The 22347-nt window shown below is 38.1% G+C and overlaps 1 protein-coding gene across 2 annotated transcripts in view; it reads right to left on the bottom strand.

The window, feature by feature from the left end:
• Prrg1 (proline rich and Gla domain 1) overlaps positions 1–22347 on the bottom strand; it is a 113865-nt gene that overhangs the window by 4943 nt on the left and 86575 nt on the right. For both annotated transcript variants that reach the window (XM_076562199.1, XM_015990199.3), the window contains exon 3: positions 17085–17245. In XM_076562199.1, coding sequence (XP_076418314.1) covers positions 17085–17245 — 161 coding nt within the window. The remainder of the gene's footprint in view (positions 1–17084; positions 17246–22347) is intronic.

The raw sequence follows: 22347 nt of genomic DNA, 5'->3' as shown, positions 1-22347 counted from the left end.
TACATAGTATTAAACTTTTAATTTGTAAATTTGAGCTGGAATTTCAACCAGGAGGCCTGGAACCAAAGCAAACTAAGAAGCAGTCTGTGTTAACATGACATAACATAAACCAATGTGGCCATCTCTTGGAAAATTAAATGTTTCTTTATATTTATTGTATAATTAAAAGTCAGCCAACATATTTTACAGATAAAATAATTTCAATTAATGCAACAATGATATAAATAAAAAGGTACCAGCAAATTATTTCTCTGGGATGTGGAATTATTTTGTTCTTGAGTCCAGGAGTTCAGAGAAAGAAAGAATTACTAGAGGTAATTTATATTTTTTCTGTTTGTTTTGTTTTGCATTGCTGGAGCCTGAACTCAGGGCCTTGCACATACTAGACAAGTACTATACCAATGAACTACAACCCTAGCCAGGGAAATTCATAATTTTAGAGCAGGCTAAAAGTATTCAAAAGGTAAATATATTCTAAAGCTATCAGAGAGGTTGGAAAATCATTCCAGAGAGAAGAGGAGCATGGGAGAAGCATCTTATTATGGAAGGGAAATTACAGAGGAGAATTCAATAGGTTAACGATTCTTTGAAAGAATATTTGACTCTCTTTAAATATGTAATTTTCTATTTAAATTTCCTCCCTGCTACTTATGAATAGGATCTGAGTGATTCAAGCAAGGCCTTAACAGCTCTACAAATAATTGGAAAGAGTAGAACTGCTCATGTTTTTTAAGATTAAAAAATATTTATGTATATGTGTGAATGCATGTCATATGTGGAGACTAGAGATCATGTTGGAATCCATGCAGATGGGGTTACAGTCAATTCAACTGCCCAACATTGGTGCCAGCCCCATAACTGTTCATGTTTTACCTTCTTTGATTATTTAGCTCAGAACCCATCTGGGAATGCAGAGAAGTGGGTGATTTCCCAGTTCGTTTGAACTGCTGAGGATGGCTTAAAAGTATTTACTACAATTCTTTCTTGAAAAAGAAGCACATGTAAGGGGGGCTGGAGAGATGGCTCAGTAGTTAAGATGTTTTCTTCATGTACAGTCCCCTTACAAGCAGGACAAATGAATAAAAGCAAGTATCTTGAAGGGACATATTTCTTATGTCTGATGTAGATTGATTGTGATTTATTGCTTGAAACTGGACATACCGTCACTGTCTCCAAATCACTGTTGATTTTACAAGGAAGGAATAAAATGGCTATTTGATAATGTCACAGTTTAAATCTGAACTATTTCCTAATGGCTAATACTTTAAATGTTTGTTTCTTAACTGTTATGATTTAGACCTTTTAGACCTTTAGTCAAGCTGGTTAGATTTAGAATCACCTAAGACACATTTTCAGGAAGGTATTTTCAGAGAGGTTTTTTTTTTTAATGGAAGAAAGGCCTACCCTGAATATGGAAAGCTAGGGTACTAGACTGAAGAAAAAAGAAAAAAAAAGAGGAAGTCAACTGAGTACCAGCATCGAATATCTTTCCCTGTTTTCTGGCTATGCAATAAGACCAGCTTCCTAGTGATCCTGCCACCACAGATAGAATACTGTGGCCACCATACCTTCCCCACACAAATTTTAAGGTAAAATGAACCATTTCTTCCCCAAGTTGTTTTTTGTCAGGTATTTAATAGCAGCACCAAGACAGTAACTAATACAGAAAAATGGTACCAAGAAGTAGGCCAACTCCTGTCATAAATCTGACCATATGATAGTTTATGGGAAAAAAATTATGGTAAGAATGTAGAAGAGTTTGCAGTTGTGGGCTAGATAGACAAACCTTACCATGCTATAAGCAGAGGTTAGTGGGCCATGAAGCTGCAATCTATAAAATCATACACCAAAATAAAATAATAATAAGGACAGGGGAGGCCCAGTACACAGGTTTCAGAGTGGAACAAGGATACCACTGGGAAGTTAGATTCTGGCTACTTGTATTATACTCTGGCAGAGTCATGTAGCATTTTACCAGTGTCCTGAAAATTTGTGTGAAGCTGAATGTAAAAGTAATGGAGGTCATTTAGTGGAAGAAATTTTAGGAGATAATCTAACATTCAAGCTGTGACATAGTTCCTGCTAATTACTCTTATTCAGATTTCCAGTGAGAGAGAGAACAGCAAATACATGCTTTGGGGAAGAAAGGAACAAATTAGAGTATGAACAAGTTATGGGAACTTAGAACCAAGTTGCAGTCACAGGGGGTACAGAAAGCAGCTAAAGAGAAACCCCACTGCTCAGCACTGGAACAATAGGAAAGGTACCCTCCTTAAGGAGAGACCCCATCCAAAAGAACTGACTGTTTAAAAAATACAAATCCAGTCATGTGTATTGGCACATGTCTTTGATTCCAGCACATGGTAGGTAGAGGCAGGTGGATCTCTGTAAGTTCAAGGCCAGGCCTGGTCTACATACTGAGTTCTAGGCCAGCCAGGGATACATAGAGTGACCCATCTTAAAAATGCAAATTTACTTGGAGGGAGAGCCAGAGACAGAACATTACTTCAAGGGTTCTCTGCTCTAAAATAGCAACCTAGGGATATATTTTCCCAGATTCAGAGATTGTCTTAGACTATGTTTAATCTGTTAAGTGGAACTTTTCAACAATCTTTAAACTGTGAAGGCAATGGGAACTTCTGAATTGGAATTTGGTATTATAAGCTAGCCATATGACTTTGAGAGTTAGGGATGGAATGTTATACTTTAAAGTGATGTGTTTAGCAACCAAGTTAACAATTGGTAGAGTTGTAGTAATTAGCTAAAACGATTATTTATTAGTTAATTTATTTAATATTATGTGTATGAGTTCTTTGCCTACATGCATGTATATGTACCACATGCATGCCTGTTGCCCACAAAGGCCAAAGAGGGCATTAGATCTACTGGAACTGGAGTTATAAAGGTTGTGAATCACCATATGGGTGCTGGGAACCAAACCCAGGTCCTCTGCAAGGGAAACAAGAGCTCTTAACCACTGAGCCAACTCTCTAGGCTCCATGGTAGTCAATTTCAATTACTGACTTGACTGGATTTATAATCACCTAGGAGACACAACCTTTGGGTATATCTGTAAGGCCTCTTCTAGAGAGATTTCACCGGGGTGCAAAGAACCACCCTGGATGTGGATGGTATAATTTCATGGACTGGGGTCCGGGACTGAATAAAAAGAGAAAAGGATAGACTCAGGTTAAGCATTCATCTCCCTGCTTCCTGACTGTGGAGGCCATGTGTTCAGATACTTCATGCTTCCACCACTACCACCACCACCACCACCACCACCACCACCACCACCACCACCACCACCACCACCACCACCATGCTTTCTATATCATCGAACTGTGAGACAAACAAACCCTTCCTTAACTTTTTTTCTTGTAACTTTATTTTGTTGTTGTTATTGTTTTTGTTTTATGAGACAGGGTCTCAGTATGTTGCTCTGGCTGCCCTGTAACTCACTCTGTAGATCTCTGTAGATCTTTGTAGGCCTTAAACTCAGAGATCCGCCTACCTCTGACTCCTGAGTTCTATGATTAAAGGTGTGTACCACTATGCCAAGCTTTTTGGGTTGCAGTGATAAGACAGTAACTATTATACCAGCCAATGGTATGTCTGAAAGATTATGGAACATTTCAGGAAGTGGGCCTAACTGGGATTCAGCAGTCATTTGGAATGGGCCTTTGAAACTTACATCAAGTCCCTTTACCTGGTATGTTGCGTTGTGAAAAGCCTCCACTATAAAGCTTACACTGAGCTCCTCTACCAGGTATTTCTTTCCCTGACAAACTGAAATCTGAAACCATAAGTCAAAATGAATTTTCCTCTTTTAAATAATTTTATCTGGTATTTTTTGTCATTTCTATGGAAAAGTAACTCATACAGGTAAGTAGCCATGTGCCTACCATACTTCTAATGACTAGAGACATGAAATTCAACAGTATCATCTTAGGCTAAAAGTATGTAGTACATTGCTTTTCTTTCTGTCAGATAATACCTACACTATAGAAATCATCTGAGCACATCATAGTGATGAAACAGTTGTACACTGAGAATTATTTGTCAGCACCAGGTAAATTTAGATACTGTTATAACTTACTATAAAATAGTATCAGTAAGGGGCTAAAAAGATGGTTCAGCAGTTAAGAGCACTTGCTGCTCTTGCAGCAGAAGACTCAGGTTAGGCTTCCAGCACCCACGTGGCAGTTAATAACTTTATAATAAAATGATTAAAAGTGTGCATGTTTAGTGCTTATATATGTATGTATAAAACATAAATGGAAAGCAGAAATTTTCTAGTTTTCTAGGAAATTTGCTAATTCAATTGTTGTTGAAGTATAATACATTTTCAGTGTTTGGTTCAGTATTTGCAAGAGGCCCTGACTACATAAGTGATTTAAGCACTCTTATTTTTCAGCATCCTAAACTACCTCAAGGTATATCATGTTTGACAATCAGGGTGCTAAAGAGTACTTTACAAAAGTGATTTGTTAAGGTATAGATTCTAATTCAGGAAGATGGGGCTTGAGAGTTTGCCTTGCAAACAAGCTGTGAGGCCAAATAGTTGATGCTAGGCCACAGACCACTCTCTGAACCATTATGATGCAAATGCTGGCGCTCAGTGCTTGCCAACCAAGATGTCTCCCAGAGGTTAAGGCGTTCAGTCTGATAGGGACCTACAGGATGATACTTCTAAACTTCTTTAGGGAAGTTGTACATATAGAATAGGTAGAACACCTCTATGCTAAAGCTCATAGTGAACTATTACTTTTATTTATGATGATATTAGTGGCTCTAATGTCCCTTTTGCTCATTTACTTCCCAACCTGTCCATCCATTCCTGTCTGTTTTAAGTTCAGGTGACCAGGTTAGCATTGCAACTTTTTGCTCTTCTTTGGCTTTGGAAGAGCAAAGGCGGCCATCTATCTTCCTGCCAAGCAAAGCAATAGCTAAGGATTTTCCCTTTCAAATGTGCAGTAATCTTGTTAGCTGTAACACAAGAGAGACCTCCAGTGGTAAAATAATGGATGTGTACTCCATTTCCTAAAGCCAAAGTACCAGAAAGAAACCTAGAAGTGAGTGTAAAATGACACTGGCTGCCGTGGTGATGGATAATAAAGGAAATGCAGTGTGCTGTGAATTATCTGACTTACATACACAATCTCCATAATGAAAAGGGATTAATATTTTTGTTATTCTGTTTTACATAGGATGAAAATAGAGGCAGAGACTTTAAAGAATTTACCTAAGACTACTGAAGACAAGTAGCTAAAGTGAAACTTTCACCCAGCAATCTGTACATAAAGATTACTATAGCAAACTGCTCCTCTAAAACACAGAAACAAGAAGGATCCATTGAATTGACAGGGTTTTTTTTTTAATACAAATAGATGACTATTTTTCCTCATATGTACAAGGGAGCAATGTATTGACATTTTCATATGGAGGGTGAGAGGGAGAGAGAGAATGTAAATATGAATATGAAATAATATTCCGAGGCTCATGTATTGGAGGCTTGGTTGACAGCTTCTAGGAAGTGGTTGGATCCTAAGGGCTCTGTCCTAATCTTTTGTTTGATTCAAAATATAATGACATTATTAGGAAGTGGTAAAACGTAGGTAGGTGGTCAGGCCTAGCTGTGGGAAATACGCTACTAGTGGTGTCATTTTGAAAGATTTACATTGCTCCCAGCTCCTTCTCTCTCTGCCCTCCACGCAGCCATATAGCCTCAGTAGGGCCTGGATCCTAATCCACTGGCCCCTCCCATAATGTAAGCAGACAGTTGTCATGCCCTTCCACTGTGACATTCTGCCTCACTTTAGTCCTAGAAATGTGAAGCCAGCTGAATATAAACTAAAAATGCAAGCCAAAAATTTCTTTTCACCTTCAAATGGTTTTGCTCAGTTTTTTGGTCATGGCATTGAAAAGCCTAAGACAGAAGTTTTCAAAACAAACAGCTAAAGAAAGACCAAGTTAGACTAAGAGTGGCAAAGGAAAAAGAATACTTTATGGAAACTTGATTAACATGGATTGAGGGATGGCTCAGCAATTAAGAGAACTGACTGCTCTTCTATAGGACTCAGGTTTAATTCCCAGCACCCAACCTTACAAACATCTTTAACTCCAGTTTCAGAGTATTCCATACCCTCTTCTTGCTTCCTCAAGCACCACATGCATATAGTACATAGAGATAAAACAAAAACAAAAATCATTGAACCAAACAAGATATCCATCAACAGACGAATGGATAATGAAAATGTGATACATATAAAACATGGTATTCAGCTTTATAGGATATCATGAAATGTGCAGGAAAATGGATGGGCCTGGAAAGTACAATATTGAGCAAGATGAGGCAAACTCAGAAAGAATGAAAGAATAACAAAACAAAACATGCATATTGTACCTTGTATGTAGATGCTAACCCTATAATGTGTACATGTATAAAGAGATCTAATTGTGGGTTAAAGCAAAAACAAACAAACAAACAAACAAAAATCCCCCAAAACAGAAAAAGAAAACAGAAAGAAGACCAAGAGAGAGTAATAATAGATAATGAGGAAAGATAAGGGGTGGGCAAAAGGATGCATAGTACATAAAAGAGGAAGACACATGAAGCTACAAGGGAGCTAAGGGTAGCAGAGTAGCAGAGGATGTGGTGGGGGAAGGCAAGTCACTAAAACAAACTTTGTTCAAAAATGTCATGATATTTAACACTTTGTATACTAATTTGAAAAATGACAAGGATGTGTGAAAAAGACTTGCAGGGAGGGGATAGGTAAAAGGAATGGAAGGGACATAAGAGAGTGAGGGTGATAGTAATCAGAGTTACTTTATATATGCATTAAACTGTTAAAGAATAAATTTAATAAAATATTTTTTTAAAAAAAGAATCATCGTACATATTGTCTTAGCTACTTTTCTATTGCTGTGCTAAGATACCATAACCAAAGCAACTTATAGGAGAAACATTTTATTGGGGGCTTACAGTTTCAGAGGGTGAGTCCATGATCATAGTAGAGAGCATGGCAGCAGGCAAGCAGGCATGGCTTTGGAACAGTAGCTTAGAGCTTACATCCTGACCCACAATCATGAGGCAGATGTGGGGGGCTGCTGTGGGATGTTCTGTATTTTGTAAATATGTGTTGCTCTGATTGGTTGATAATTAAATGCTGATTGGCCAGTAGCCAGGCTGGAAGTATAGGTGGGGCAAGCAGACAAAGAGAATTCTGGGAAGAGGAAGGATGTGGTAATATTGTGTTCCCCAAAATATTGTGCACTCTAATAAACTTATCTGGGGTCAGAGAACAGAACAGCCACTAGATATAGAGGCCAGAAAATGGTGGCACACATGCCTTTAATCCCAGCATTCCGAAGGCAGAGATCCGTCTGGATCTCTGTGAGTTCAAAGCCATACTGGAAACAGTCAGGCATGGTAACACATGCCTTTAATCCCAGGAAGTTATGGCAGGAAGCAGAAAGGTATATAAGGCGTGAGGACCAGAAACTAGAAGCTTTTGGCTGGTTAAGCTTTTAGGCTTTTGAGCAGCAGTTCATCTGAGATCCATTTGGATGAGGACTCAAAGTCTTCCAGTCTGAGGAAATAGGATCAGCTGAGAAATTTGTGAGGTGAGGTGGCTATGGCTTGTTCTGCTTCTCTGATCTTCCAGCATTCACCCCAATACCTGGCTCCAGGTTTGCTTTTATTAATAAGACCTTTTAAGATTCATGCTACAGAAAGACAGAGTCAGGAGTTGCCAGCCAGACACAGAGGAATCAAGATGACAAGGCAGAACTGAGAAAAGGTACTGAAAGGGAAAAGCCAGTAGCTATCTCGAGAGATGCCTCCCCCTCCCCTCCTCCAAAGGTATTTGCTGACCAGCAATTTTAGAAGGGATCAGAAGTTGAAATTAAGGCTGGGAAAATAAACCTATGTATCCTGGACCTGGCAAAATAAGATATGGGGAGTAATGGACTCAACTGACCAGAAGCTGACCTTAGAGGAGTGTAGGACTGCAACAATAAATCTGAATGTATCAACAAAAACAGGACATGGGGAAGCAAAATTTATGTCTCCATAGATACCCTGAATCTTGTTAGCAGTTAGTAACCTTATGCTTACCTTACCCCTAACCCCCTCATCCAATCCCAAACTGCATGTAAACTTTTCCTATGTAAACCCCTTAAACTGAGTGCCGGGGGCTGTTCTCCTCCACCGTGTCAGATGTTGGATGGTAGACCAAGCTTGCTTGTTTTTTAAAATAAAAACCTCTGTGTGCTTGCCTGGGATAATGGCTCTGTGGTGGTCTCACATGGGGGTCTTGTGACCTGGGCACAACAGTACCAAGCCATGTGGCTAAACATAGATAAGAATTATGGGTTAATTTAAGTGTAAGAGCTAATCAGTAATAAGTCTGAGCTAATGGCCAATATAACCTTCTGAGTGATTATTTTATAAGCTGGCTGTGGGACTGCAGGGGCTTGGCTGGTTACAGGGGAGGGGGTGTTAGCTAACTGGGAGTGGCATGGGCTTTTGAAACTTCATGGGCTTTTGAAACTTCAAAGCCTACCTCCAGTAACATACCTCTTCCAACAAGACCATACTTCCTAATCCTTCCCAAACAGTTCTACCAACTACAGAACAAGCATTCAAATATTTGAGACCATGGAGGCCATTCTCTTTGCCTCTTAGAGTCCAGGTGGATTGTCAGGTTTTCAAATAGACATTTGAGAAACATCATGGTATTGATGTAATGTGCCTGGATAATCTCACTAGAAAGAGAACAGAAAACATTGAGGGTACCTGCACATTTAAAGGAGGTATCCAGAAGAGCTGTTGGCCCCACCTTGAAAATGTGTAAGCTACTAAGTATCTAAACATGTTCACAGTTTATCTAATATTTAAACCAATTAGTTAGCTGGGGAATAATAACCTCAAGCTACCATTATAACTTTGAATTAATATTCTGTCATTTTTGTCTTACATGGTTTGATTATTTTTTTCACAAAGCCTATTTTAGAATTTACACACTGATTTCACCTGGCTAAGTAGAGAATAAAGTATGCCAGAAGACAGTTAATCAAAGGATATTAAAAATATTTATTTACTAGTTCCCCCAAAAATGTTCTTTGCAGTAGGAAATATTTTCTTCTACACATGGCCAAGAGACAGTTAATATGTGACTTCTTCTCTACACATCCAAAGATTATACTAAAATCAAAACCAGGCAAATACACTGAGAGTGAATAGCAGTGCAAAGTCAAGGTGAGAACAGCAGTTCTTCTGGGTGCCTCCTCTAAATGAGCAGGTGACCTGACTGTTCTTGTAATATTCTGTTTTCTTTCTGGAGAGCTTATCTATGTACATCAGAACCATCTGTAGAAATATGTTTCTCAAATGTCTATTTAAAAACCCAGCAATCCACCTGGACTCATATGGTAAGAGAGTACATGCTCATTGTTCCCAACTCTACCATGACATTCCTACTTTTATGTGCAACAGGAATACCAAATTTTATATAAATAGCATAAGATATTTTCTTCAGTGCTCTAGCCTAGGTGTGCTCGTTGCAAGCATTTCCAAGTTAATGATAGCATCTTCACAACAGTTAAACTGCAGAATCTATAATTGTACCATCTCTCATTCATTACTGCCAATTCATGGACAATCATGTTGACTTGTCCCATCTGAAATATGCCTATTATTCTACAACCCTTCAGTTAGCACAGTAGTTCAAGCCACATTATTTTTGCACTTATACTGAATACAATGACTGATGGCTATCAATTTAACTGGCTAGAGAGAAGGATAAAAAAACTGGTAAAGTACACTTTGAGTTGTGTCTGTGAGAATTATTCCAAAGGTGATTGGCAAACAGGTAAGCAAATAAGGTAAGAATGAGGGTATTTTAATATGAGAAGTACCATCTATTAGCACAGACATATCCACAGACAAATGCCCATGCATATACAATGAATAATTTTTAATTAAAAAGACAAAAGAGGAAGCTAACATATATGTACAAACCTCACTTTCTCAGAAGGTTGTCTTGCTGCAACAATGGCCTACATGCATCAGATTCCAAATTCTTCAACCCTGCATTCCTACTTATAGCGTGGGATGGTTTTAAGAGCTTAATTGATCCTGCTTTTCTACAGGTTCAAGCTTCTTGAACTGTAACCAAAGCTCCTCAGCCGGTACATGGCAATTGTAGCAAAATCCAGGCTTTGTTCCTAAATCAAATAAATCCCCTCCTATAATTATTTATCTACAACTGGTTTCCAATTCTTTCCACCCTTCTACATTATTTAAAGCAGCCAGTTCAGTGTTAATTAACACTTACTGGGAATTTATGCTTTTATATTTAATAGCACAAATATGACCTTCACTCATGACTTCATGATTTTTAGCCCTACTGAGGAGGTGAGTTTTTAATGTGCAGGGGACAGGGATCAGGTTGATCATTTTACTAGTACAAATATTATATTTAAAACAAAACATCAATGGAAGCATTGTGAAGGTAATATGTATGCCCTATCGGTGATCATAAGAAACCTGTGCTTATGGAGAAGTCAGGCTAAATCTCAAACCCATTATCACCACAGTCCAGGGTGACATGGTCAGAGTAATTTTTAGCCACACACTCTTCCATGGCTTCTTTCTTGCTGCCTAGAATTAAGAAACATCAATATTTTACTAAGCTAAAATTATTTAGGGCAAGTTGAAGATCCTTTTCTTTAGTTTTAGAGAGTACCAGAGATTGAACCAAGGGGCCCACAGGCCAAGTAAATATCTGGAGACTAAGTTTCTTTTGTTTTAATCTTTGCTCCATTTGTTTCCTCTATTTTGAGCCCAGAGACAATCTCTCAGTTACACTTGTACTGGGACCAGACAACAAGGTCTCATGCCACCTATCCAGTCACATTATACCCCACCCCACCCCCCATGCTCACATAATTTATAAGAAGGCTAACTTGGTGTTGCAGAATGTCCCCCCCACCTACTCACCCTTTAAAGATATGGGCTATAAGAGGATAGGAGCACAAGATGGTGGAGACTACTAGACATCTACTAAGGGAATCTGACCTCAATCATTAAAGGTGAGAATTTTTCATAAATGAGTCAAGTCAACACTTATTTTGCTGAGAACAAAATAACTTTATAGGAAACAGTTGCCAAAATGAAAAGAAAAACTAGTGAATTTGCTCTAAGGGAAATATGGCTGCTAAGTCTGATGACCCAGGGACAATCACAGCTCAATTCTTTGAGCTTCTGTCATCCAGGTGGAGCTTACTGAAAAGATACTCAATAACATCATCTTTCCTAGCCTCCACCTGGCGCAGGTTGGACAGAAGGACAAACATCTCCTGGATGACCCTGAACTGAGGCTGCAGACAGTGGCGCTGTAGGAAGCTGCAAAGATGGGCATCACCTTTGCTAGAAGCCAGCTGGTACAAGTCAAGGCAGCTGTCATTGACGGTCATCTCCAGGTGGAAGGCACACTCCATGGATGCAAAGCCATTAACCCAATCCTCATGGTCTGTTTTTTTCATGTCGCGGAAGGAGACTGAGCCTCCACGCTCATTTTGGAGTGTCAAGAACATCTCTGAGTGCCGACCATTCATGAGACTTGCTCAGGAAGAAGTGGGTAAAGTGCTTCTGGTTCGAATCTCTGCGGCCAAAGAAGGCAGCCATGTAAACGTAGGAGATGTAGAGCTGAAATTGGATGTGGCTGCTGATGGCAGCCTCACAGTCAGGACTGTCGCACTTGAGAGGATGCAGTAGCAGTCAGGGCGGCTGGCAAGAGCGGCAGCAGGTAGGTGATGTTCACTCTGGAAGTGCGCAGCGGGCAGCAGTGGCGAGGATGGTGTGGCAATCCCATTTTGGGTTATGGGGTAACCTAAGAATGAGGGCTCCTGGCTTGCCCGAGGCAAGTCTGAGGCACCGAAAGGAGGTTATGGTGGCGAGAGAAGGAGACTGTTCCTTAAAGGGGTAAGGGTCAGGGGTCAAAGGGCTGTGAGAGGAGCCAACTGCCCCTGTTGAAACGGAAAGGTCAGAGGTCATGGTATGAGTTCTAATTTCTGTAGCAATACAGATAAAGTATTTTAAGTTACTGCAGCCACATAGATAGTTCAGGCGATGAAGGTGACTGAAGTTAATCTTTATGATCACCAGGATATAAATGAAAGGAGAAAACTGTCTTCTGACTTCCACAAGAGCAGTGAGCCATAGCATGCATATACCCTGGCATACATGAGCCAACACACAAATGCACACTAAAGTGTTTTTTTAAAGTTATTTGCAAATAAAGTACAGCACTTTTTAGTAAATCATCTGGATACCTCCCTGTTTTCTTTTATTTTTTAAAAAATTAATTTAATGTGTATGCATATTTTGCCAGCATGTATGTCTGTGTACCACATGCATGCAATACCCACAGAGATCATCCAGTCTATTGGCACTAAAGTTACAGATGAGATGTGAACTGCTGGGAATCAATCCAGATCCTTTGGAAAAACAGCCAGTGCTATTAACCAACTGAGCTAGCTATCCAGGCCCAAACTTCAATACCTTTTTTTATTTTTTTAGACTTATATAATGTGTATAAATTTATATATATACTCTGTACATGCCTGGTGCTGGCGAGTGGGTGTCTGTCAGATGGCATGGAACTGGAATTGCAAATGATTATGAGCTAGGAACCCAACCCCACAAAGGTTAACAAGTGCTATTAACCACTGACCCCATCCATTTCCCTCAGTCATTTCTTCGGTCCTCTCCCATTTCTTGAGATAAGGTCTCTGTAACTCAGGCTGGACTTGAAACCACCAAGTAGCCACAGTGAACTTGTCTTCACTTCCCAAGTGCTAGGATTACAGACAAATAACATCATGCCTGGCTTATGAGATGATGGGAACTGAACTAGGGCTTTTCTCACACTGGGCAAGCTGACTAGCAACTGTGCTGCATAAGTAATCCTTCCTGTTTTTTTTTGTATGCAAGTCATCTGAACGCTGTTCAAATACAATCCTTTGGTTAAATGTAGTACTTTCTGTGATGCCATTAACTTAATATAAAGCTTTATTTGAAAGGCAATTTTTTTCTCTGTGACTTTAATGTCTACTGACATTTCTGAAAGAGAGGTCAAGAGTCAGGGGCAAGTAGAGGCAGGCAAGCTCTGAGTTCCTTTAGCTTCCTATCTGGCTGCACATGGTTTGGCCATTATTGAAATTTTAATTTTATAATGTTTGTATCATCTAAGTATTCGCTCTTGTCTTTTATTGTTCACTATCATAGGCTCTTTGCATATTCTTAACCCTATTGTCTTCCTTATAAGAACATAAATTCAAGTTTTGTTTGTGGTTTAGGAGGTATCAGTGCATGGCTGTTTGGATACATTGCTTTGAGTCTGAGGCAAGACAGAATATCATGGTAACAGGCTTAGACCCACAATGCCCCTCCACCTCAAACCAGATGTATTAAATGTTTACATGACCTTTCATGTGTAAGTCACTTCTGCCAGACTTCAAACATGATACATATTTTTATGTATCCTGTGTCTGTTATATAGTAGTTACTTAGCTGGTAACAGCTGAATAAATCTGATACACCTATGTGCTGAAAGTGAGGACCAGTAAGCATAATGTCTTTTCTCCCAATCTATAATTAGACTTGTATGCTAAATTAGGTAAAGTGTTACAAATAAATGTTCCATTGAATGCTATCTACTAAATTCACCTAGTTTACATTTTAGGGTAACAAAAATGTCATGAAATCTGTTTTAAGTATGAAATTTTAGTAGATAAGTAGATAAGATGTGTTGGAGAAAACAAATTGCAAAAGTTAATCTTTTTTTCCTCTAGAACCTTCTTAGCATATAACAAAACATGATTCTGAAACAGTTGCATTGAAGCAGGTAAAGGAAGACAGTACCACTTTGACCTAAATGCCTTCCAACACATCCTATTATAAAGGTATAGTCTTATACAAGGAAATTTGGATGACAGACTTTGAAACCATAGAAAATGCAACAAACTAATATAATAAAAATCCATTTTAATGTCTACATTTCTCATCTAACTCATGAACAAAAGTTAAATCACTTCTTCCTATGTTCTAAATGTATTTTCTAGTATCACAATCCATTACTTCTTTCTTCTATCAAGTATTTATATAGCTGCTATTATGTGGCAGAACTTCATAGCTAGAACCAAACAAATGTGAAATAGTGCTGCCATAGGGATAACAGTTTTGGGAAGAAAGCACACAACTAATAAATACAACAATTCAATGCCAGATGGTGATAAATACTGGAGGGCGGGGATCACAAAAGATAGAATATTTCCTTATTGAGGAAGTGGTGAAGCTGCCCAATGACCTGACTGCAATCATCAAGTTCAGATATATTTATATTTATATTTGGAAGAGAAAAGAACAAGTGTCAATGCCCCCATGATAGGGCATGTAAGGAAGCAGAAAACCACAACAAAGCAATGAGGGGTAGAGTCATAGGAGATGTGGTCAAGATTTCTTCTGTAGGGAAGTGACAGTGAAAGATGGAAACAGTTGTACTTTATAGGTGACTCTGAATTCTCTAGCTTTTACTGAGGGAATTATGAAGCCATTACAGAGAAGATAACTAAGTTGCTTTGTTTTGTTTCTCAGACTGTTTCTTACTAATATGGACCAGACTAGCCTGGAACTCACTACATAGTCTAGGTATAATTTACAATCTTCCTCACCTCCTGAGTATTGTTTCTATAGCTATGAACCACTATGCAGAGTGAAGAAAATTTAAAATGTCATTCTAGCCTGCTATTTTAAAAAAATATGTACATGTCAGAGATGGCTAAGTGAGTAAAGGTACTTGCCACTAAGCTTGATGACCTGAGCTCCAGCCACAGAACTCACATGATGTAAAAAGAGTACTAACTTGTTCAACTGTCCTCTGACCTACTGGCATGTGCTCCGCCCTCTTCCTACAAAATAATAAATAGAGAGGAAACAAAGTTGAGTGGGCAGGGAAGGGGAAGTGGATCTTGGAAAAGGTGGGGAAGGTAGGGAATATGACTAGATTGTACACAATTCTCAAAGAACTGATGAAGAAATGAAAAAAATTTTACCAATGTGGAAAGGATAAATATACACTTGAGATGGTAGTGGTGATGTATGAATCATACATTCTCTGTTGCTGTGGCAAATACTTGAAAGGAACAGTATGAAGGAAGGAGATTAAACTTTGTTTATGGTTTAGGAGGTATCAGTGTATGGCTGGTTAGATACATTGCTTTGAGTCTGAGGCTAGGCAGAATATCATGTAACAGGAACATGTGGCGGAGGTTATTCACCTTATGGTGGTCAGGCAGCAGAGAGACAGGAGGGACCAGAAAGAAGCTATCCTTAAAAGGTGCACCACCAGCGGCCCATTTCTTCCACAGAGGCCCTACCTTCTAAAGTTTCCAGGAGGTAGAAACCAAGCTTTCAACACATGAGTCTGTGGAATCACTTAGTATTCAAACCATAACAAATGTTTTTGTTGTAAAGAGGCAACAAGTACATGGGTGAAGTTACTACTTACCATGGCAAGAGCCGATTATTTGGGAAGGAGTGCAAACTGAAAAAAAATCCCAATAAAAATACTGATAAAATACTTTTCTTATGCTAAACAATTTAATACTAAAGTTTACATGAAAAAAGCAGCCCATTGTCTCCTGGGTAGGTAAGAAGAGTTCACAAACTACTGTAGAATACCATATCAAGGTAGAACTACTTCTAATTTACATTAGCACACACAAGATGTCTTCTGAAAGGAGAAAGATAAACTAAAACAGAAAATCCAAAAATAGATGGAATACATATGGAAACCAGGAGAAGTAAATATAACTAAAGGAAATATATACCTAAGGATAATTAAAATGGCTATGGTGAAGAGGGGCTGCTTGTTGAATGGTGTCTGGACAATTGGAGAGCCATGAAAAAAATCACACTCAGAATTTATTCTGTATATGACAATAATTGTAGGTAAAATCAGCAAAGCTGATGAAGATCAAGTTTGTTCATTTATAAGCAGATTTTGCTTTTGCTTTGGGCACTAGAATCTAGCAATCTCCTCGAGGCCCTTCTTTCTCTCATCTCTGGAGCCTTTTTTATCAAACAAAAAATCAAGTCCTCCTTCTTTAAAAAAATGTATGTACTCCCTGTTCCTGAAGCTTATTTGATGTCCCTATAGCACATTGCATGCCCCTTATTTAGCATATAGTATTATTATTTTCTTGGTGCATAAGGCATGGATCTTTACACAACAGCTACCTCTGGTGTTGGAATTCCCACCTGTAGAGCAGACCTGTATGTACAATTAACATCCTTGCTTTTGCTTTCCTAACCCTGCTCTCTTAACAGCTTGCAGTCAGAGTAAAGGAAAGGAAAGCAGTCTTGTAAAATGTGGACGAAGAGACCAAAAGCATAGAGAACTAAAGCAATTTTCTCTGGTACGATACTTGGAACCAGGAATCTCAAGCATGCAAGGGAAGCATCCTACCACTGAGCTATACCCCTAGCCCAGGAGCAATACAATATTTAAATACTCACAGTGTCCCTTACTTTCCTCCTCTCTCTCTCTCTCTCTCTCTCTCTCTCTCTCTCTCTCCCTCTCCCTCTCCCTCTCCCTCTCCCTCTCCCTCTCCCTCTCCCTCTCCCTCTCCCTCTCCCTCTCTCCCTCCCTCCCTCCCTCCCTCCCTCCCTCTCTCTCTCTCTCTCTCTCTCTCTCTCTCTCTCTCTCTCTCTCATTAGGCACAGAAACGTAAAGACAGCATCTACTTTCTGGATCAAAGCCTTGTGTGAACTGCATGTCTTGCCACTATAATAATTTCTAGCTAAGCAGAGCACTGTAGAAATATGGCCCTCAAAGACAGACAAATGCAGAGTTCTCTCCTATACACAACACTATTCAATAGATGTTACATGGAGATTACTTCAGTAAATTAGCTTTTAGTTGAAAGCAGTACATTACTTTGGGAATATAGAGTTCAAAAACACATCAAAAGGCAGGCAATTCTGTGAACATGTTTTAAGGTGCCAGCATACTTACAGTTTTTTCATGATTTTCAAAAGCCTCTCTGGCTTCTTCATATGTGCAGACTTCTTCTTTGCACTCACGCTCAATGTTGCCCTGTCTTATTTCTTCAAAAAGCCCATTGGCTCTTGGGTAGCGTTTTAATACAGAGTTGGCTTTTTCTTCTGTGAGAAAAACTAAAAAGAGATACAATAATAAGCATAAAAATGCAATAAGAAACTCATGTGGGAAGTTGATATATAAGAAGAAAACTGCCAGATGTTCCTCAGAAAACACAGACATTATAAACATCTTTTAGTAAACGTGGAGTGAAATAATGTTTAACTTCAAACCAAAGTATTTGATAGCTTCTTCATAAAGGAATATGTGCTTTTAGTCCCTGTGGCCCTGGGAAGGAACAGTAGCATAATTAACCATGTTATATTCAGACTTTAGCACATTCTTGACCACCATGGTTGTTTAAAAATAGTAATAATGATAGCACTACTTATATTCATTACTGTAAGTGGATACCCCAAGGCATTCTGCAACCAAACCAAAAGCCAGTCTCTGCCTACCTAAAAATAAATACAAATCCAACTGACCCAGTAATATAAACTTAGAGAACTATTACTTCAAAAAAGACTTAACATGGTGAAAGTCTCATTATAGATCTTTCAAGTTTGTAAAAGAAAAAGGATATATTCCAAAGAACTTTCTGAAATCAATGAAATATAAAAGATAAATTTATCTACACATCAGTCCAAAAAGAAAAACAGTAATTATAATTTCATTCTAAATTTAGTATAGCTATACTTCAAGGCATTCAATCTCATTTCATCATCATTAAAGAAAATTATTTTCCATGAATTATAAAGTTATATCTTAAAAAATATTTAAAATGCACTTGTGAAACCAGTGGAATAAATGAATCACAGCAAGTGCAATACCACTCTGGGCTATACAGTGAGGGCAGAGCTTGAAAGACAAACAGTTGGTTGAAAATACAGTTCAATGGTAGTACACTTGCCTAGTGTGTCTATGGCTCCGGATTCAATCCCCAGCACTGCAATGAATGAATTAATGAATGAATGACTCAATTTGAAATAGATCATTGCCATGTTTACCCTTATGGGGGATGCATTTAATTTTATATACAAGAACATTTAAGTTCTACTTTCTGTTTTTCTGAAAGTGTCTTATTTGCCTCGTATATAAATGCCATCATAATTTCTGTTAATGTAAAAATGTTAGACACTTTCTATTTTATAGACTTCTAACATGGCAAAAAGCATACTACAAGGGTTGAAAAGATGGTTCAGTGGTTAAGAGCACTTGATGCTCTTGTAGGGGATTCAGGTTCAGTCTCTAGCACCCATGTAATACCCTACAACTATCTGTAAGGCCAGTCTCAGAGGCTCCAACCTCCAATACCTTCTTCTGGTCTCTATGGACAACTGTGCACGTGCATATATACATGCACACATTTTTAAAATTTTTTTATTATTATTGAATTTTATTTTCTTCTTTTTGCACTAGGTCTTCATGATCTGGCTTATTCAATTCACATGCTAAATTTTAATTGACAAAACATGATCAGTATTTGAATTTCATAAAATGTAGTCTTCAAAGTATAGTCACATAGTGAGGCTGTAAAGTTTTCCAAAACTGAACCTAGTCATAAAATAATCTTCAACATGTGCAGTCATATTGACAAAATGGATTATCTTTTACAAGATAATTGATTCCTTGAAGCAAACATGGCAATTTTAAAATCACATCCCTTCAAGCTAAATGAACTTACCCACTCTCCCTCCTCTCTCCCCCTCTCCCTGCCTTTCCTCCTGGTCACAATACATTTTTAAAAGCTGTATTTGTAATGAACTCCAGGCAATCCTCCAGTTACCACAGTTTGAGAATCACCACCACAATATCAGTTCCTCAGAAGACAAGTTCTGAATGTTTATGGAAAACTTGGATTAGCAGATTTAGACATATTGTACTGCGTGACTTTTAAGGTCTTTAAAGTCTATTTAATATATACTTTATAATTCTCTTGAAAATGAATGTGTCTGGTATTGGTTTGACTATGGTATTCTTTTTCAAGATACATTTCACTGAATTTCAACATTTTAGCTACTGGTCATATTCATATCTTCTAAAATAACAGATGTCTCCCCCAATTAATATAAGACAGTAACTGACTTTTACTGAAACATCTTTTTTCCAAGACATTTTTTTCCTTCTTCATCTGTTTGCCATGTAAGTGAATATGATTTGCTGGATCAACCTTCTCTCATAAACCAATGTCCTGTATTGACTCAGTAAGAATCAGAATTTGATCAGAATTTTCAGCATCCTTATTTTTAAACACATATGCTAATTCATTTTAAAATATCACCAAATTTTAGATCAGTTTTCCTGAACATAAATCAAATAATCAAGAATAAGAGATTTTGAACTTTCAACAGGAAAAAATGCAAAATATCATGAAGAGGAAATTATCTTCTCATATGCCAGCTAAATGGAAAATGAGCATTAAGGAAAGTAGCTAACTCATAAAAGTAGAAAGCAAAGTAACTGAAAGGTGATATATCAGGGCACAAACTTCAAATCCCAGACTAATCAAATTACCAGGAGCATTCCACATAAACATCTCTTATGTATTTCCTCTACCAAGAAGCAAGGTAATATAATACTACGAACTCTAGATGTTGGCAAGTAATCTTTATCTCCTTACCAAATCGACTTAATTAGAAGATACTACATGAAGTAAAAATTTGACCAATTGCAAAAAAAGAATAGTATTATAGATAAGTTGTATCTGCCATGTATCAGGGAAGAAGAAATGAAAACCGAACATTTGATAGAATTTTAAAAAATAGTTTAGAAATCTAATAGACTCTGCATAATGATAAAAGAATTAGGGAGCTTTTGAGATAGTTCATCAGGTGCTTGCCAAGAAGCCTATCAACCTGATTCTGATCCCTGGAATCCACAGTGGGAGGTGACAACCTTCAAATTGACACTCCATCGACCAAATATGCACACATGCATGCACATGCACACACAAAATAATTTTAGTTTTTTTAATAGAGTAGAATATGGCAACTATGACTTATAGGATGAAGTCACATTATCTCTTTTTTGTATTGTTTTTCTAATTGAAAATAATTTTTCATATGGTTTCCCATCCCTCAATGCCTCCCAGATCCTCCCTAGACACCCAGTTTTATGTTTTCTTTCTTTCTTTTTAGAAAACAACTAGGCAAATAAACAACAAAAAATAATAAAAAAAAGAAAGAAAGAAAAAGCACAGGAAACACATCCACTCCAGCAAATACCATGAAAACACAAAATTGGAAACCATATTAATATACAAGCAAAAGACCAGTAAGACAATAAATGCCCAAACAAAGCAATGAGACAAAAACTCTACAAAAATACCGTTGAGTTCATTTGTGTTGGCCACCTACTGCTAGGCATGGGGCCCACTCATAAGTGTGGTCACTATGCCCAATGAGACTCCATTAGAGAAAACTAATGTAAAATACAGATGTCTTCTTGGTTAGGGATGTCCACTTTCCTCTCTCAATGCTGGGACTCTGTCTGGCTTCAACCTGTACAGGCCAAACTTTGGGCAGTGTCCAGGCTTCAAGGCTTACCTTGGGACTTTTCCTGACTAGATGGACTTGCATTAGGAATTTCAAATTCAAAGCTAGAAGCTAAGGGTATAGCATGGTGTTAATTCTCAGCATATGTAAGGCTCCGTGGTCAATCTTTAGTTTAAAAATAAATTAAGATCACCCACACCACTCCTGGGCCCTGGCTACAACCCTGGAAGAATTCCACTGCTCAGGTGCAGGCCACACCAGTCAGAAGAACAGGTGAGTGATCTGCCTGCCAGCTGAACTGCCCCACTCCCTAGATTTGGTTCCCCAAGACCCATTCTACCACCTGCTCCTCCAACCTCATTGTCAGCCACAAGACCATGAGGAACTCCTGCTGCTCAAGTGGAGATCACACTAGTCACAAGGACAGATATAGGCCACAGCAGTCAGTAGGACACAGACCCTTTGCTGCACCAAAGGCCAAGCTAACCTCCAGAAGGCCAGATCCCAAATTGGACAGAGATTTCCTACTAGATCAGAGGTCATACCAACCCCCAGAAATTCAGACAACAAAGACTAGAAGACCAAAGGGAAACAGAAAACAAGGAACAAAACACCTACCCAACAAAGACAAACTCAGAAATCAGGACATAGATCAAATCATCCCAAACCAAAATGCCTAAATGCCAGTGTAAGGACACAATCAAAAATAGCTAGGGCAATAGGGCACCACCAGAGTCCAGCTATCCTAGAACATCAAGACATGAATACTTTAATGCAGATGCAGCACAAGAAAATGACCTGAAAATTTTTTATGAAGATGATAGATGTCCTTAAAGAGGAAATGAAAAACTCCCTTAAAGAAATCAAGAAAAAGCACAAAGCTACTCAGAGAAACCCTGTCTCGAAAAACCAAAAAAGAAAAAAAAAAAGAAAAAAGAAATTAAGAAAAAGATGAGCAAAAAATTGGAGGAAATCAATAAAGCCCTTAAAAAATGCCAAGAAAGCCAAGAAAAAACAAATATGTCAAAGAAACTATTCAAGACCTAAAAACAGAAACAGAAGCAATAAAGCACAAACTGAGGGAATTTTGGAAATGGAAAATCTGGGTAAACGAACAGGTACTACAGATGCAATCATCACCAACAGAATACAAGAGATAGAAGAGAGAATCTTAGGTGATAGAGATAACAGTAGAAATAGATTCATCTGTCAAATAAAATGTTAAATCTAAAAAAATTCTTAACACATAACATCCAGGAAATCTTGTACACTATGAAAAGACCAAACCTAAGAATAATAAGAATAGAAGGATGAGAAGAATACCAACTCAAAAACCAAGAAAACATATTTAAGAAAATCATAGAAACTTTCCATAACCTAAAGAAGGACATGCCTATGAAAGTACAAGAAGTTTACAGAACACCAAATAGATTGTATCAGAAAAGAAAGTCCCTACACCACATAATAATCAAAACATTAAACACACAGAAAAGTAAAGAATATTAAAAGCTACAAGAGAAAAAGGATAAGTAACAAATTAAGGCAGATCTAATAGAATTACACCCAAATTCTCAATGGAAACACTAAAATCCAGAAGGGCATGGACTGATGTCTTGCAGACTATGAGAGATCACTGACACCAGGGCAGACTACTATACTCAGCAAAACTTTCAATCACTATAGAT

This window comes from Peromyscus maniculatus, chromosome X (assembly GCF_049852395.1).
Source record: "Peromyscus maniculatus bairdii isolate BWxNUB_F1_BW_parent chromosome X, HU_Pman_BW_mat_3.1, whole genome shotgun sequence".
Taxonomy (NCBI): domain Eukaryota; kingdom Metazoa; phylum Chordata; class Mammalia; order Rodentia; family Cricetidae; genus Peromyscus; species Peromyscus maniculatus.
Note: the sequence above shows the minus strand (reverse complement) of the source record. Positions and strands in the feature narration are given on the sequence as shown.